Source organism: Molothrus ater, chromosome 13 (genome assembly GCF_012460135.2).
Source record: "Molothrus ater isolate BHLD 08-10-18 breed brown headed cowbird chromosome 13, BPBGC_Mater_1.1, whole genome shotgun sequence".
In the NCBI taxonomy this organism is placed as follows: domain Eukaryota; kingdom Metazoa; phylum Chordata; class Aves; order Passeriformes; family Icteridae; genus Molothrus; species Molothrus ater.
Genome location: NC_050490.2, coordinates 5,340,676 through 5,359,898, shown reverse-complemented (window position 1 = coordinate 5,359,898; position 19,223 = coordinate 5,340,676). Strand labels below are relative to the sequence as shown.

Sequence of the window (19,223 nt, the reverse complement as noted above, 5' to 3'; positions counted from 1 at the left end):
TCCCTCTGTAGAAAATTTTATGCAAAATTACTGGCAACTGTTAAGAAAAAAATTTGCTTAGAAGATGTTTGGCCCATGCACTGCATAAGAAGAAACAGATTAGTAAAGTGTTTGGACATTATAGAGAAAAAATTGGTATATTGAATTAATTTATAATATTTTTCATGTGTTTCTTTATAAATATTTTTACACAAAGGAAGTATATAAATACAAAGGTAAAATATTTTTGTTTGAAATCTACATACTATCAGACAAATTTTCAATATAAGTGCTAAAAAAATTAAGTGGTCAAAAGCATGATTAACACACATTTTATAAAGACAATGTAACAAGAGGTATGCAACACACTGTATTCCATTCCACAATGCATACTGCTTGTTCAGCACTGAAAAGCTGCATCCCTTTGTGTTTGTTAATGAATCCATTTCTGGTGAATGTGCAGGCAAACAATAAAAAGGCATTGGCAAACTGGAGGCTATTTTAACCACATATACACAATGGCTATGTAGTTGCACAGAATGGTAACACAGAAGTAAACATGGAAGTGAAACAATTTCAAATGTCATTCAGTTTGCACAAAATGTCAAGTTCCCTAAGTTGAAGAAAAGAGAAGCCCACATAAAAAGCAAAATGTCAACACCGTTCCAACAGCAGTGAAACCAGCAAACCTACTGGTAAGAACCAAGATGGCAAAAATCCAAAAGAAATGTGACTGAACTTTGTAAAATGTCTGTGCACTTTCCACGATCATTCCGTTTGGTAACAGTACTTCAGGGTATAAGAATGGATGGAGCATGAAAATATAATGCAAACAATACAAATCAGATACCATTAATGCATCTATCAAGTCTTCCATCAATCTCTGCATTTCAAAATGCTGTGCGATCATTGTCAAGGAGGACACTGAGACCTGCACTGTGGGGCTGATGGTGAGTGAAAAAAGAAATTACATCTTTTCAAAATAGCCTATGAATGAGTCCTGATGGGTAATGAGTTAAGCATAAACCTTTGACCAGTATTCTGCCTTTAACTCATTTTCAAAACTGTCTGCCCAGTGGTAAGCATTCCCTGTGAAGAGAGGTGCTGAATATATGGGAAATCAAAGTTTCTAAAACTTAACAGGGAAGAATGACCCAAATAACACCCTGCTATTATGAAGAAAATTATCAAAACCTAGTACTTAGAATGCTACTGCAGAGACAAGTGCTCTGGATACATCTAACTACGGATGCTGATTTCCACTTTTAGTCCTCAAAACAATTTTGTTGTAGAGAGTTTTTTCTCCTTTAACATTTGTTTTTGAAATTTACTCAAGAAAATGTACAGAATTTCTATTCTCATCTGGAAAATCTATATTTTGTTTAGACAGACTCCTAGAAACTGTTCCTTTTTCCTCATGTGTCATAATGAAATTGCAAAATGGAAGATGAATTTCTCACAGTAGATTTGTTTCAAGCAAAGTTTAAAGTCTCACCTGATCAGAACATCTTTCCCATTCTGTTTTGATGTGTTTTCCCTTGAAGGCATCTAAGAAAAGTCAGAACCTTATTCTAAGTCTACATGGACTTCTGTTGTAATCCTCATTTATACAAAACACTGATGGACATCTTGGATTTCTATTATTAAAATTTTTATGTACTTGATATTCTTAGAATCTCCCAAAATATTTGAAACAATGATCACTGTTTTTCAACAGTTTAAGGCTGTCACAGCATGCTTTGGGCTGGGGACAGGTGTGATCCTGAAAGCAAGATTACGCCACTGAAGTTCAAGGACAGATTAAGAATATGTCTACATGTGGCTTTCCAGGTCAGATTTCTCCAAAGACAACTGTATTTGCCACTCTGACCTATTTTAGTGGATGAGAACTGCCATGTCATGCCATTCTGAAAGAGAAGCTAAGCAGCAGGCATGAAATCAGAAGTGAAGAAGGGACTGCATAATTTTTCCTTGCCTCCAACAATTTTGTTTTGATCTGAAAAAACACCATGGCTACAAAGAAACCAGCTGCATAAGTAAGGATAAAACTAAGGCTGGTTAAAAATGTGCTCAGTTTGAGAAATCTTCTGATAAAATTATTACATTATAATATTGCTCTTCCTCTAAGAGCTTTATAATGAGCTTGTCAGTAAATAAGCTTATGAGGGAGGCTGAAATGGAACAAAGGAAGATCTATATATTCAGCATCTGTGGACTGTACCCACCTTTTATCTGTCCCTGAGAGAACATCTCCCTTTCACCCAACCCGGCAAACATTTATTTAAGAACAGAACATGCATCTATTAATTTTAAAAGAAGAGGAATACATATATTCACAATTCTTCTTTAGAAATTAATTTTTAAATCCCTAATTTGTTCAATTAGTCATTCTGCTTTCTCTCTCAACTGTTGGTAAAACAGGGGCCATAAGCCACTTTAACATTCAGTTTCTGTGGATGCATTTTCTTGCCTGGTTTTCTGTTCTTCTGTTGCACTGCCAAACGCTACCACCAAATTAGTTACACTGCTGGCATGTCCTGGTCTATTTAATTTGTCCTTCATGGACTTGGCTTTCCGGGAATGGCTGTGCAAACTCTTGGAGCGTACTGATGGGAACCCAGGAGTCCTTTCTGGCTTTGCTGACAGGAAATTCTCCTTCTCAGCCTTGACAGGGGCAGGCATAGAGGTGTAAGAGGCACTCATACCTGCTTCAGCAACATTACTATCATCATCTGTGTCCATCTGCTTCTCCTCTGCTTGCCTTTCTGCTTCAGAGACCAACCCGGGGTATTCTGGAGGACGCTCTTGAGAAAGCTGCTGCTCAACTTCATATTTCCACTCTGTGGCCCACTGCTCAATTGTAGAGGGGCACACCTGATCCATAATGGTACTGTACTCTGAGGTCCAGTTGTTAACTCCTCCAACCAGCTTTCCACCTTGTGCAAATATAAAGCTCCTTGACTTCATCATAGTGGTTTGACAAGCACTGAAAGTTTCAGGAGGAAAATAGCGCATTGCTTTGGATTTGTCCAAGGGATAAGAGATGGTTGCTTCTAACTTGGTACGTTCTACTTTTAACTGAGTGTTCTGAAAATCTGGTCCTGCTGCTGACTGACTGTTCGTTACAGCATTCATCTGGTTCACACTTTGAGGGATCATTCCATCGCTACTGAAAACCCCCTGCTTTTCACTCCCCAAATCACCTGAGCCAGAATGAGCTCTGGAAACATTCTGTGCAATTTCTAATGTAGATTTACTGTGATCTGCTGTAGCAACTGCATTAGGACTCGAGGTATGGAGTCCAGTTTGGTGTTCTGGAGCCAGCATCCTTGGGTCTGCTCCATCTTCTTTGGTACCAATAGAGTGGGCTTTTTTACGCATGGCCGGTGACATGGGCGTGGTGCTGTCATCAAAGGTCAGCTCGTCCCCACTGATGTGGTATTTGTACATGCTGTAGCCATCAGAGCTGTTGACACTGCTCTGCCTCAGGAGGTAGGCAGCGTCACACTCTGAGGAGGCCCGCGAGCGCGTGTACGTCAGCTCGGATTTGTCGATGCCCGCCAGCTTCTCCAGAGCATTCACCATGCGGCCCGAGAGCTCCTCCAGCTGAGACAGCCGCAGGTCCACTGTCTGCAGAGAAGCTTTCATGAAATGTTCTCTTTCATTCACCTCTTCTAGCCTCATCGACATATTTTCAACTCTGTGGAGTATAAGAAAGGAAGCAGAGAACAGAACCTGTAGAATGGTGCAGTAACCCATTACAAGCACATAGCTCCTGATTTCTTCCTAAGACAGAATTTTGTGGTGTCTATCATGCCTTGTTCTTTTTTCCTATGGGTAGCAACAAAAGCAGGCGCATTTTCTTGTTATCTATGCTTTCTGTACACCATATTAGAGGGGTATTTGAACTTTGCCCTTATATTCATGGCAGGAGAGCCCTTAGGGACAGACTTCTATTAACATTTCTGTGTGTGCCACCCACTGTGTGCTCAGTTGTTCTCTTTCACTGTGAAGCATCAAATTAATTACATGAAAAGTACTTTCTAATGGCATGCTCACAGGGTGACTTAAAATAGCATCAAAGCATGTTGTAAAACAGGTTCTGCAGCTGCATGAGAAAGAAACATATACTGGTGTTGATGGGATTGCTTTTGCTCTTGAAATACCTTTCTATTTTGTATCAGCTGAAGGGAATGGAACTATTGTCTAGTTCAATTGAAATAATACTTTTTCCCATTTTCTTCTTATCATTTATATCATAATGGATGTGATGGTACTAGAAAAAAGCATATAAACATAATTAACTGGAATGTGGCTTAGAGATCATATACTAATAAATCTGCTGTGGAAATTAAATGAACGTTTTCTTGCTCCCATACACAAAAGATGATGAAGCATCTGGAGCAAGGAGCCATGAGAAATAAGCAAATCTGCTTTGTGGCCATAGACCATAGTGAATCAGTGAGGCTTATCAGCCCTGCTTTATTCTCTGCCACAATACCTAGGAATTTGACAAATTGCCACGGATAACCAGTGTGACAGAATCTACTCAAATATATGTAGCAGGTTTAGTTTACTTCTCTATTCTCAAATTTCAAATATAATAATGCAAGATGTTCAGGGCCTCTCTCAAGAGAAAGAATTTTATCTATTAAAGAATTATACGGCTCACAGAGCTAATTCATAACAAATGCTAAAATGAAGATACAATTAGATATCTAGATAAAAATGTATGTGGAGTACTTAATCAACAGAATACTGTGAGATAGAGTAAGTGAAGGAGTGTTTAAAATGTGTATGATTTTCATTACAGGGAGAATTTTTCTTCATTTCAATGAAGTGACAAAAGACCCCATCTCTTGACTTAGATCTACTGACAGAATAGGCAGAGCCTTTGGGAACAGTTCTGCCAAGTGACCTGGTAAAAAAGGCTGCTGACATTAGCACAGTGTGCTTACACAGCAATGTGCAAACACTACCTAGTCCTCAGAGCAAGCATAATGATTAACATGAGAATATTCCCCATCTTTTATATGGGGAAGTTCATATTGAAAAGTTGAATGCCTTGTTCAAAGCCTGCAAGAGAATCTGTGGTGAGATTAAAATTCAGCAGTTGTGAGTGCCAGACCCTAATGTAAACTACAGATCCAAGGGAAGAACCCTCAGTGCTTTTGTCATTAAGCTCCAACATGTTTCTCATGGTTGGATGAACTGTTGGAAGCTCAACAAGCAGCAATTTTCTCAAATGGACAAAAAGCATCACTCTGATCCTCAGATAGATAAGAGGCATAAAATTTATCATAAGCAAAGATGTTCTTATAACAAAGCTACCCAAACCAGCAGATTTAGTGACAAAACAGAAGGAATAACAAGAACTTTGCTCTTTTGAGAGATGTACCTGCTCAGATAGTTATTTGGGATTCAGATCAGCTTCTGAGTTGGTGGTGGCTTCCTTCAAGATCAAAATCTTTTGTATTTTCCCTCAACCATGGGAATAAAGAAGATGTTAAAAAGACTGTTCCCAAGAGATAGAGTGGATTTTTGTTACAACAGGTACCTTTCAGAGGTGACTCTGATGCGTTCATCATTAGATGACTGCTGCTCATCCTCTTTCTCCTGGAAATATTCTTCTACACACTGCTCTTCAAACTCATAGAGTTTCTTTAGCTCTTCATCATTCAGAAATAACTCTGTGCAAAAGAGAAGAACAAAAGAAGAGTTTTATTTTTCTGAACTTCTGGCAGACAGTTTAAATCCAAATTAGCAGTTTATTTTAGACATGGCCATACTGCAGATTCTACTCCTGCACTAAATGAACAGATGATTTTTTAAAATAAGCAATGAGCACTTAGCTAAAGATGGGCAGAGCTGTGAAGGCAATGGAATGCATGATGAGCATTATCTGCTTCCATGGCCATCCACAGGGGGCTCTATGTTCTGAATGACTTTGGAACTTTTCAACAGCTGTGCATTCAACAAAATGACCAGATTTTACAAGATAAAGACCTGGGCAATCTCTGCCAGTTTGGCTGTTCCTTCATTCAAGTGTTATTCTTAAAAGGATGCGACTTACAGGCAACAGATAAACTTAGGCGATTGTTCAGAGATATTCTTTGGATAAGATGTTAAGAAATTTCTAATCACATAAGAAAAATCCAAGGGGAATATAAGCTTTTGGGAACAATTCATCCTTTATCTGGATTTGTCCCTTTACATTTGGAAGGAGCGTTACATTTCCTTTCTTCCTTTTTCCTATTGTGCAAAAGTGTTTCCTGTGAAATGTAGAAGTAGAGGGATGTTGTGAGCATCCCTCACATTATTTCCATGAGGCATATAATGAAAATATTAATTAACAGTTACAGAGTATGTTAGGAGAAGAATCCTCACAGTTTCCCTGTGAAATGACAGATAAATCTCCAAATGATAGTGGGGATACTCACAGTCACAGATTGCTCACAATCACAGAGCTGACATTTGAAACTGTATCCCATCTGTTATTCCTATTTGCCCCTCCCAACATATGGGCTTCACCAGAATTTGGTAAACTCCTGGATTGAGCAGATACCATCTCACTGTTTTAAGAAAGCATGTTAAAGGAGGTCTTTATTAGCACCTGAGAGTTCAAATTCTCAGGCACCCGCAGAGCCCAAGAGCTGTTAACTTGATACAAATATTGGCCCACACTGTCTTCTGCTAATATGGTGCAAAGAGCTCAATTTAGAGAAGATTTCTTGCATACTCAGTCCCCTGTCCCGCTCGTCCTGGTCTCCATCACCCTTCCTGCAGCGGCAGCAGATCCGCTTGATGATGATGTAGATGTGGCTGAAGATAATCATTGGTGGTGGCAGGACAGGTCTGTCATGGAATGTCATGATCAGCTGGTATCTCTGGAACTTCCAGACTTGATTGGATATTGATTTTACCTCAAAGAAGGTATTGCTGAAAGGAAACATAGGTACAAGTTTCTATGAGGTCCCTAATCTCACTTCTCACTGAGCAAGTACTGTGTTGAAAAAAGCAGCAGCTAAATAACCTCATGGAGCCACAGGATTTGCTTGGTTCAGCTCTTTGCGGGTGCTGCTGAACTAAGGATTAAATTGAACTCATGATTTCACTACTCCTTTTGAAGGTAGCAAACAGCAGGTGCTCTGCATCCCTCAGGCACCACTCAGAAGAGTCCTCTCAGACCATTTGCTCCTACTGTACAAATCCCTTAGGTGCCAGTGAAAACAAACTCACACAATTTATGCATCACATAATTGGTATTTTGGGGCTTGGTTATAAACTATTTCTTTTAACACACGCCAGTATTTGATGCTACACAAAGTATTAAATCCATGAAAAGTATTTTGTACGCTAAACTCAGAAGCTTCACATAGTTTGCCTTTAATATGCTAATCAGCTTGACCTACATAGAAGACTTTTCAAGTTTTCACAGAATGTCCTAAATTCAAACTTTACTCCCTCAAACTTCTGATTTGAAAACATGGTGCATATTCTTGTAAAGGAATTTATTCTTGGAAGCTTCATCATTTTTACAGCAAAGTAAGGTGTGTTTCAAAGATGTTTAATTTTGAAATTCAGTTGATATGAAGTGATAGTAGTAAATCCAGAGATAACAATAGTCACAGTTATGAAATACCAACTAAGAGAAAGCAGACTTGATATTCTGTCTTAGAAAAGGCTTTTCGAGCTATTTTAAAGTATCTTCAGACAGCTCACTCCACTTCTATGATGGTGATGATACTGGAACTTCCTTTTTATATTTTTTGTCCACTTATTTCCTAACTCTATGTGCTTTAGAATATCTACAGTCAGAAAACCAGTTAAAACATCTCTTCAAAACCAAAGAATTCCTATGTACACGTAGATTTTACTTTCTTTAGGTTAAGTCTACATGAAACTATGATCAATGATAAATAACAATCTGTCTTCATTCCGTGTCTCCTTTACAGCAGGAATTCCCCAGCTAGGTCTCAACCCTGTGCAAGCAGGCTGGGATGGCAGGAGTTAACAGCATGACCTACTTCCCAAACTGCTGATTCCTTGGTCCTTCAGCCAATAATAGCTACCATTGTAAGATTCTTCCCCTTCTCCCCAGCTATGTGACTGGCATTTGAGTACTTTAAATTCATGACCTTTTAAGCTACATACATCAAATGAAAGACAGGCTTTGTGAGCTGCAGATTTCTGGGCACACGAAAGACTGTTTTTTGCATTTGTGACACAAGCTTGCACGCACAAGCCCTCCAACTGCTACAATGTTTGAAGGCAACTAAAATGGATCACGTGCTTTTCTCAGGTGCTCTGTTCAGAAAGTATTGCCAGCAAGTCGTTATTTTTTTGATCCCTACATCATGAGAGCAAAAGCATGCAACCTAACTGCAGGTAGGAAGAACAAGCAGCAGAAATTCATGTAGTTTTACTCCAGATAAGTCTAAATACAGATATGTGCATGCTGCACACTGCTTGGATTGGCCACAGACCTTGGCAACACATAGCCATCCTACCTGATGACTCAAGGCAATACAGACTATTTTTTTAGGTCATGAAAGGACTCTCCAAGGCTGTAATTTCTCTTTCTAAATGGAAAACAAAACAAGACAAAAGCCAGATGATGTAGCGGAAATGCCTCAGGCTTTTTACGTTCAGAGTTTTGTTCTGCTGTTCTCCTGCAGAGCTGTGACTGCCAGTGGCTACATGGGTTTCTGTCAGGTGTGTGCCAGGTTTCATGGATCCTATTTCTCATCTTTCCACAGCAACCTTGAGGCCTGTCACTATCCATCAGAAGGTAATTGGAAGTAGCCAGGTTCTCTCACATCCATTGCTGCAATTGGCAAATTCAAAGCCACCTTTCCTCACCCTTCTCCAGAGTACACCCTGCTGCCAGAATTTGCCAGTCACATCCATGGAATAATGAGATCCTGAGTGAATGCAAACCCTTGCAGAATCAGTTGATGGGCTCAAACAGAAACTTTATCTCGACAATAAGACAAAGTTGCAGGATTGTTTACATACTTGAAGACAGCAATCAGCAGGTTTACCAACAGGATATTTGCTACCAAGAGGTAACAGGCCATGATAGCAGGAGTGAGCCAGGCCCCTGGGATGCACGGAGGAAGGCGTTTACCATCATCATCATAAAGATTGTCCCCACAAGGAGCTGAAGGAAAAACAGGAAAGATATTTTTCACAAATTGCCTGATACTTAAAAATACTACTCTCATTTATTTAATGATGATACATGCATAAACGTTGCCAAATTTTTACAGATTATTTCCAGGAGCAAGTATGTATAATTTCTACTTCAAATTCTGCTTCGATATTAGTGAGGCAACTTCCATAACAGAGAGGCAATTCCTTACTGTACAGTGTGGCTTTCTATTCACATTCCCATGGATTTTCTTTTTCTCACAGTAATAGTCAAAGACCAGATCTTAATGTGTACACATACATATTAATAGTGGAATTACAAACAAATTATTAAACCTAGCTTGTAAGCATGCCTTGCCAAAGAGATAAAAGCATTGCTTTAGTAGTAACAGATTGCTGAGCATAAATTCAAAACCTACAGGGGCTCAGAGTGTTGAAGAGGCCTTTAAAGTCCCTGACCAGCTTCACTGGGGGTTTACACCTGTGCCTCCTCTGCACACCTGTCCCTGCCTGAGCTGTGTCTCACCTCTGCCTCCAGGATGGACCTTGGACCAGTGTTAGTCCCCTGGATGGACCCTTCTGTCTCTGGCCCTGTCTCTTTTTGCCCCTTACTGGATTCCCTAGATGGATCCCAGACTGTTACTTGACGTGTCTGGGGCTGTTAATGTTACCAGCAGGTTAATGCTACCAAAAAGATCCAATTCTAAAATGAAAATTATATAGTAACAGCAAATTAAGACTACTGACAATGGGACAAAAATTGAGAATATTGATCAAACCAATATAAAATAATTGCCTGAAGTAATTCTAAATTTACATAGGTTGCCTTGGGTAAGACCTGTCTTGCAGTTGGGTAAATGCAGCAATTTTGTTCTGTCTCTAAGTGCAGTGCCAACACATCTGATTTCAAATACAAGGCTAACTTTTGGAACTATTTAGTAGCAGGTAAAGTTTTTGTCAGCCACAGGTTCCTTAGCTGTAACCTAAGCAAATGCAAAGTCTGACAGAGTTCATAACAGATTTAGTTTATGTGAATAGAAAACCCAGTATATTTAAAAATTTTGCAAAAACCCACAATGCTTCAGCCTCACTTGAGAAATACTTTAAAATATTTGAACACAAACTAAGCTTATTTACTGAGGTCTCAAAGAGCTGTTTGGACTGTAATGAAGAGCATTTATTTTATTTGCTTTTCAAACATCAGACCTAAATTTTTTCCTAGTTTTCCTAAGAGAAGTATAGCAGGAAAGTTAAATGAATCCTTATTTTATTCCAATGGACCAATGAAAATACTGCCAAAACCAAAGTAATATTGTATCTAGGTAATCAAAGGGAATTAGTTGTACAATGCTACTTTTGCATCATAATTAAAAAAAACCCAATTATTTTACTGTTGGTGTAATAGAAACAAGTCTTAGCAACAACTTCAACTCAGTTAAAACTTCTGATCTGCATTTTGTACCAAAATATTTTTCCTCTGCTTATTTTCTAATGAAACTATTACAGTAGAAAAAGCAACATTCACACCTGAATATTGCATAAGTGCTGCAATTAAAATATGAGTAACTAGACAAGAAAAACATTAATGAACATATTCAGCTAAATGAGATAATCAGCTCTCCCCGGAGACTTACGATTGATTTCCATGGCATAGACTGAACACCAGTCCAAAGGAATGGAATAGAAAAGGAGGCAGGGAAAGAAAAAAGAAAACAATACAATAATAAACAGAGCCCAAAAAAAGATGATTGGAAATACAGTTCTGCTGCCAAGAAAGGATAAGCAACTCAAATGTCAGAACAGCAGAGACATATGCTGAGAAAAAATGTCTTTGTTAAAAATGCATTGCATTCTGCAATTTCCTTTTCATGCTGTTTTCCCCAAATGTTACATATGGCAGCAAACTAATGATAATAATATATCACAAAATGCTTCTGGCAGATGATCATTTAAATATACATGATATTTCTGGCAAGTAAACAAAACTGGCTGTCAACACCAAGCAACTCAAAATTATCACACAAAAATCATTCTTTCAGCTGTTATGGAAACATTTTCTATTTTTTTTTTTTTTAAACCACCCTGGCTTTGAATCTGTCAGCTGTTTCTTTTGAATGGCTACATTTCCATTAATAGGCATGCTATTTTACACTGTAAAAACATCAGTATCATTAATGCCCATTTTGACTACCAGTCTGGATACTTGCCTGCCAATACCTAAATGCTGGTAAGAAAAGTCACAATATTGATAAAACTCAACCAGGCTTCTTTATTGTTTAAGAATATGATGCCATTGAGTACAAGATGCTGATAACTTTTTGCTTGTTCTCATCTTCTAAAGAGAGTGAGCCACACAAGAACTTCCTGGGGTGCATTAGGGAAAGCATTACCAGCAAATTAAGGGAGATAATTATTTGCCTCTACTCAGCTCTGGTGAAACCACGTTTGGACTTGTGTGTCTGGTTCTCAGCTGCCTCATGGAAATCAGGCATGGACATATCAGAATAGTCCAATAGTGGCCACAGAGGAGGAGATTCACTCTCCATTACTAAGGAGATTGGGCTACCTGACAAATGAGGCAAGACTGAGAAAGCTGGGATAATTCAGTCTAGAGAAGGTCAAGGAGATCTTACCAATGTTATAAATACCTGATGTTGTGTGGGAGAAAAGAACACAGGGCCAGATTCTTCTCAGTGAAAGGAGAAACAGCAGTGGGCAAAGGTAGAAAGATGGACAATTCCATTTAAACCAGGTTGTCCAGAGAGGCTGCACACTCTTCATCCTTCAAGATACTGTAAACATCACTGGACAGTCCCTAAGCAATCTGGGATAAATCTGATTTACCCTGTTTTGAGCAGGAAAGTTCAACTGGATGATCTCCAAAGATACCTTCCAAGCCCAGCAAATTCTGTGACTTGTGATCTCCAGATGAATTTATAGGATTCTTCCTATCCTCAGAGAAGCTACTGACAAAGTCCAACTACCTTTTTTCAGAGGGAAGATTTGATTAAATACTTTTTCCATAAATGGTTTACACCCCTGGACCTTGCCAAAATGAGCTATTAGCTCTTGAGTCAGAGTCATATTAGACTGCCCATAGCCATTACTCCCCAATGACTTCTGAAGCTGCTTTTGTGGTGTCTTTACAGAGAGCCACAGACAGATTAGAGTGAAAAATTTCTTACTGAAAGCAAAAAGATCTTCAGGAGTCAGTCCATAGACTTCTACACAGGAGAAACGTACAGAACAATTGTAAGGCAGTGTAGAAGAATGCCTTGCATAGCCAGAATTACTTTAAAATTAAAACAACATAAAGCCACACATTTCCAAGCTAGTTTATGCACAGCAAAGCTCCTGACCTGGGAAGGACCAAGTAGCTGAACTTGTACAACCAGAAAGTCCAAACCTTTCGACGCCAAATCTTTTGCACTGCTGAAGAAAGATTTCCAATCCAAAGCATGCTGAGTGTATGACTGAGAAATGACTGGAAGCATGAGAGAAGCCTGGGACACCTCTTACACTAAAGAGGTGGGTGGTAAGGTGTGAATTTTGATTTATAAGGAAATCAAACTGTCTACACTGGCAAACATTCTTTGTTCAAACTGAACATGAGATAAGGGATAGGCCATTACAGTCACTTCCTCTCCATGGGGGAATTGTCCCACTTGTGAACCAGGATAAGCTCAGGATCTCTTATGTGCACCAAAACTGCACTATCAGACAGCAGATGACTGGCTTGGCCTTTCACTTGGCAAGAGCAACTTACTGTACCCTAAGTTACATTATTGAAACAAACATTCATTAGGAAAACAAAGTTGATCTGATTGTGCACTGTTCAGAAAAAGACTAATGACACTTTACTCCTGTCTAAACAGTTAAAGTACACTTTAATGACATTTAGAATAAAAGCTTCTCATGATGATGAACCTTGATGGTTTTTGAACTCAGACCTTCAGGTTCTTCATCCTTCCACTTCCTTCCTGTCAGTATATGCAGGTGGCTCAAATAATACAAAGGTGAAACAGCAGCTTGTATTATTTCAGATAAAGTGCAAACTACATGATACACACTAGAGGAGGCCAGCTGCACATTTCAAATTTCAAATATTAACACAAAATTAGCAGTAACAGGATAGTTTACATCTCCTTTAAAATGCTGACAGGTCTTCTTTTAAAGCGTGCAAGATTCCTGTAAGAAAGGCTATTTCCACATCCAAAGCTAATCAAGTGGAGATTGCTTTTTTTGTTTTGTTTTCCCACAGGTGTAGAAAAGAACAACATGAGTGATTAATGAAATGGAAACGTTTCTGAAAGCAGACAGATGTATGACTGGGAGTAAAAATGTATGAGCTCATTGCTTGTGAGTTGGAGATGAAAGGATATGTGTATTTTAACCTCCCTCCACAAGGGATTTATTTCTTTTTTTCTTCTGTTGGAACTGACTCTTAGTAAACCTCTGAATGAAAAGAACATTTCAGAATGATCTCTGTTGATCCCTGCAAGTAAACAGAACACTTCACACTGCTACACTCTTGGACAGGAGAATATTCCAGACTACATCACTTCCTGTGTTAACTGAATCTGAATATAAACCAAGAGAGCAGACACACGGGTGGGGAAGAGAAAATTGCTCAGCCTCGGGCCTGCCACAAGAAAACAACAACAATATCATCATAAAGCGAAAAAACACGACTTCCAAATTAAAAGCAGTCTTTAATTTGGATCTGATCATCTGCCTGAGAAACAGGAAACAGACTCTTACTATGAATTCTACTCTTACGGTCTATCTGGTCAGCGAACACCTCTCCGTAGATCATCCAGTAGGGCATGTAGAAGATGTTGCGCGCCAGCCTCCAGGAGGGCTCCTCGTCCGGGTGCAGGATGGCCTGCCGGGCCACCCCAAAGCTCATCAGCACCACCAGCATGATGACCACAAAGTACAGCATGTCAATCATCTGCAGAGAGAGAGGAGGCACCACAGAGAGGCTCTCAGCGCACCAGGGAGCACAGCGGCGGCAGCAGGTCTGTGTGCCAGCAGCATTGCAGCAAACAGAAGGAGAATCTGCTTGACATCGCGCTTTAAGTACTACTCATTAGTGCTTCAAGTACTACTCTACTCAGGTATTAAGCATACATACAAAGGCAGAGAAAGCAGTTACTTAAAGGAATACCAGATTATACTTCAAAATACTTAAAACGCTAAAACCTTTGCTATCCCCATTCCTTTGCATCAAATGTAGTATGCTGTGCTTTCAAGCACAGACCTCCTCTGTGGTGCAAAGAGATGATATCAATCATTGCTGTACCATCTCCTGTGCACTGCTGATGGGTGTCTGGATGATCCTGGTGTACCTGCAATCTGTTATTGCATGAGTATTACATCTTGTGTGTGTGCATGAAATTCACATGGCAACTTTTCACAGGCTGTATTCAGTCCTACTCAATAGAAAACTTCTTTTTAAAGCAGAATGGAATTTAGTTTCACACAGAGTTCTTAAAGACATAATTTATAGCAATTTAGGCACTAACCATCTTTCCAATCATCATGACGTAAGGTCCCAGATATTTGTTCACACCAAAGATATCCAGCACTCTAATGTACCAGAAAATGATATCTACACAGTAAATCACTCTTCCATAACCCATGTAAGGCTGGTTCTGCAGGCGAAGAATTGCTCCTATGATAAATACTGAAATAGCCACCAGGTCAGTAATATTCCAGTATTCCTGGAGCCAAACTTTGATTTTTTGGCTCAGCTTGCCAGGCTCTGACATTAAAATCTGAAACAAAAAGCAAACAAACAAATGAACTTACAACAACAACAACAAAAAAAAAACAATTAGAAAAAACTCCAAGTTACATTTTAAAGAAATGGTCATGAAAAAAGACCAATCTTGTCATATCCAACAGGTGTCTGAGTATCAGACACCCTCCACTGTCAGCAAAATTCGTTTCAAGCAAGAATATTTTTAGTTATTAGTATATTTGGAATATAAGATTCTTCTCTCTGCTGGGTGACCTCTCAACTCTGTGCACAAGTCCAGGCCATTATAAAGAGCAAGCTTCATTCTGAGGATTATGAGCTGTTGGTATGGGCAGACTTTACCTCTCTGACTTTCTCCAAAGCCAGCGTCACAATGTAGGAGATGACAATCCATTCCTGGACTGATGGCCACCGTTCCATCCGCACCAAGATGATGTAATTAAATAACATCAAGTAACCAAGGTATGATATCTGCCAAAAAAGAGGAAAATCCTTCATGGATTCTAGATGATGCATTCTAGGATCCTTCCAAACTGGGCAGTATTCAGTTACTTGAGATAACTTATACACACAAAAAACCCCAGTCTCCACTAATTTCCATTACACAGTCCTGGATTATTAGTGTAAGCCTAAAGAGCTAACACTCAGTTTTCTATAACCACTCGTGTAAATGTCAAATTGGTGGGGCTGGTGTCTCCAAGCTGCACAGCAGCCTTTGGTGACCAGCCAAACTAAAAAATTCTGAGACCTTAGAAACCCAGAGTTAAGAAATCCAAAAGGATTCAATGACTTAAAAGGGAAAAAACAAACCTGGAAGCAAAACAGTAACAAACCAAAGGATATTTCAGGGAGCAAATGGAGTTTTCTACAGAATGTAATTTTCAGTGTGAAATGTTTACCCACCATCTCAAGGCAGAACAGGGAGTAAAGCTGTGAGCAGCACCTGCCTAGAGGGGTAGGGAAAATAAAGAGCCATACAGCCCACTTGCTTTCTCCACTCTGTAATGATGTGGTTGAGCCCATCTGGGAAGAACACACTCTTCAGCTGAAGCCAGAGGCATATGAACTTTGTTTATCAGTCCCTCTTCCTACACTTGTCACTTAAATCCTTCTACATGGACAGTAGGTTTGCAGGTGTTTTGGTTACTTTAGGCAGCTCCCAGTCTCAGGAGCAAGTTTCTTGCTGAAGCCTAATTCAGTAAGAGCAGAGAAGGCTGCATCACCAGAGAAGAAACACCAGACAGAAGGCAGGAAAATCCTCTTAGCTGAGGGGCCTGATAATGCAGGAAAGCAAAGCCCCCTTTACTCAGTTCCCTAATAACTGTGCTAATTAGGACATTCATATGAACCTGTGTGTTGAGGCCAAGTGTGAAATACTCAGCTGCTGAAGACCTTTACTTGCACAAGAAAAAATATTTCCTTCTCTGCAGGAAGCAGGCCTGCTGCAAAGCCTTCCACACTGGCACAGCCAGGGGCCTCCAGCACCTAAAGGAATCCCAGAGGCTGTGGAACATGTGATCCAGACAGCTGAATTATCTCATTTGCTGAAAGAAGAAAAACAGCAATTCTGAAGGACTCTAAACCAGGCCCTTTATGCCTGGGGCTTTTTTAGCCTATTAAAATGTAATTTCTTTGCACTGTAAAACCATGTTGAACACTTTTCTTTGAAATTAAATAGGAATTTTGCTTTTAAATTATTAACTCAGGCAGCAGAAAGGGATCAATGAAGTGTTTTGTGATTAAAATATGCTAAAACTAAAAACCTGCATATTACTATGATCTATCAGATATCAGGCATCCTAATCTTGAACACATAAGAAACCAGTATACCTTTAACAAGGCACACCCAAAATTTATCAGCAGTAGCATGAGCAGATGTTCTGTTTAATTATGACAGTTTAACACCAGATGATTCTTGATGCAATAAATAGAAAATTAGATGCTTGTCAAAAATAAGTATTTTAGTTTAGATTGTTTTTAATTGTTTTATTAAAAGTACCTATGAAGTCTTAGCAGACTGGGATCTGTGCTCCCATCTAGGCTGCACCCATCTGAGCAACAGGGCAAGTGGCAATGACACCATGCAGTTGCTTCTTGGGGCCTAAAGGACATTTCAATGCAGAACAGAGTCAGGTCCTTTAGAAAGCAAGAGAATCCAGCCTAGTTTGGATTTGAGTGGCTGGATTGTGGAGCTTGCACTTCATTTGGTGTATTCCACACAGAGCCTCCTTCACAGCACATAGGAGCTTTAGAGGCTGACAGTGTAAGCTTTGGTTATTATCCATTCTGTTTCACTGTCTGTGCATTTTCCTCATAATAAAGAGAGTGCTTTACTCATCAGATTCCACAAAAGTCAGTAAAACAATCTATTACATGTTTATTACTTTTACATTGGAATCCTTTGAGTTTCACAGGTGTGAGAAAAATGATCACTGTCAGTTTAATCATCATGACTTACTGTGTAGAACCAAAATTTGACAATAGGTGCATTATAGAATTCATAGATCTTTGTTCCAATTGGAAGGCTTGGTTGTTTTTTCTTTCCATTCTCTTCATCCCCTTTTCGGGAGCCTGTATCTGCATTTGCATCCTGGAAGACCAAATTTGTCAGATTTCATCAATACACAGCAGCAAAAATAGTAGTTTTCCTCAACCACAGCCCCAGCCAACTGTTAACTATGCAGGGATTCCCCTGAGCAACACACCTCTTTTTAAAAGTATATAAATAGAATTCTGTAAATCTGGAACTACACAAACACTTCCCATGCCCTGAGAATCCAGTCTATACTCTCCCATAATTGGGAGACTGATTTTATCCCCCAGAGGCAGTTGAGATTTAAACCTGAGTGAGCTACAGCATGATCAGAAAAGTCAGAAAAATGAGCAGTTCTGAGATATTAGAACTTTCTAATAATCTCAATTACTGACCGCATTTTCCTCCTCTTTTTCTTTGCCTTCCTCATTTTCTTTAGATGTCTGGTAGGAGTAGTCATCATAACTGCGATACTCCAGGAAAAGGATTGTGGGAGGGAAGAGAATTCCCATTATAACCTGTGAACAAGAAAGAATTCAACTCAATATTTGTTTATATTATGGATTTTGTAACAAGGTAGGTCCCAACCCAAAATATTTTTTTTGTATAGTATTCAAGATATTCTGCCATCCTCAAGCCTATAGAAATGAGTAAGTACTTAAGAAGCATTGGCAACAAGGTATTTCATTAACATATAGCACCCAGGAAAGCCTCCCATCTCCACAAATACCCTGCAATTAAGAAATTGTGCTCCAAAATTAGTGTGCAGAGAAATGCCATGGAATAGACACAGTGGTTAAAAGAGGCCTTCAGGTTTGTAACTAGAGTTTATAGTTACTTCAGACACCTACTAACATTAGTTTTAATAATTAAAAAAACTATGAAAGCTAAAAGAATCTTTGCAGATAGCCCTGGGAAAATTCTCTTACTATATGAGATTGCTTAGATACAGAAACACAAGCCAAAGTACAGAAAAGGAGCAGAGAAAATAAGGCAGGTAATGAAACCAGAACAAACATCAGGAGGTCAATTAATTCTTTGGAAAAAAGAAAGGAAACTAATAAACAGATTTGGGAGGTAACATGATGCAATCTGAAAGGCAGATTCAGCTCCCTGAAGATTTTAAACAGGTTTAAGAGGGAGCTATGAGAAAGTGGAAATAAACTGAGAATGGCAGAGACAGTGCAACGTGTATGTCAGCAAACTTGGGAATCATACCTGGGAAAACAGATACAGCACTTTGTCAATGGGGATTAAGGAAATAAGGAGGTGAGCAGGATGGGCCTCCATATGGGTGACAGCAACTGCATAACTCAACACAGAAAGGATTCTATTCACATGAAAACACACACAAGCAAACACTGCTCTGCGTCCTTGGTGTTGACTCACTTGTGTTTCTCTTCTTAGAGCCCCCTCACATCACTTGGTTTTTTTTGTAAATCAAACAATTAGGAAATACTAAAATCAGTAAGAGAGACTGCATCATCAAATCACAGAAGCAGGAAATAAAAATCACATGGTTTCACACAATGTAATTGCACAGATTTTACTCTTTTCAACACTGAGTCTCAACTGGTAAGGTATTAAGCAATTTAAGAAGCATGTGTCCACATATGGTTTATTTTATCTCTATTCCCATTGCATGGACCCCTAATGGAAATATTTCTGCTTGTCTACAACTGATTTTTAATAGAAGCATGTTCTCAATTAACAAATCTCATGCTTTATTGAAAGCCACAATTTGTCTCTCAGATTCCAATCATGCTAAGTATTTTATGGAGTTATATTTTCCTT

The 19,223-nt window shown here is 39.1% G+C and overlaps 1 protein-coding gene across 1 annotated transcript in view; it reads right to left on the bottom strand.

Annotated features, from left to right (window-relative positions):
* Window positions 1–19,223, bottom strand: part of TRPM1 (transient receptor potential cation channel subfamily M member 1) — a 77,740-nt gene continuing 58,517 nt past the window's right edge. The window contains exons 20-29 of the mRNA XM_036389927.1: window positions 17,825–17,947; window positions 17,355–17,486; window positions 15,239–15,367; window positions 14,661–14,912; window positions 13,912–14,086; window positions 10,767–10,787; window positions 8,998–9,142; window positions 6,719–6,918; window positions 5,537–5,669; window positions 1–3,679 (exon numbers count right to left, since the gene is read on the bottom strand). Of these exons, the coding sequence (XP_036245820.1) occupies window positions 2,416–3,679; window positions 5,537–5,669; window positions 6,719–6,918; window positions 8,998–9,142; window positions 10,767–10,787; window positions 13,912–14,086; window positions 14,661–14,912; window positions 15,239–15,367; window positions 17,355–17,486; window positions 17,825–17,947 (2,574 nt within the window). The 3' untranslated portion in view covers window positions 1–2,415. The remainder of the gene's footprint in view (window positions 3,680–5,536; window positions 5,670–6,718; window positions 6,919–8,997; window positions 9,143–10,766; window positions 10,788–13,911; window positions 14,087–14,660; window positions 14,913–15,238; window positions 15,368–17,354; window positions 17,487–17,824; window positions 17,948–19,223) is intronic.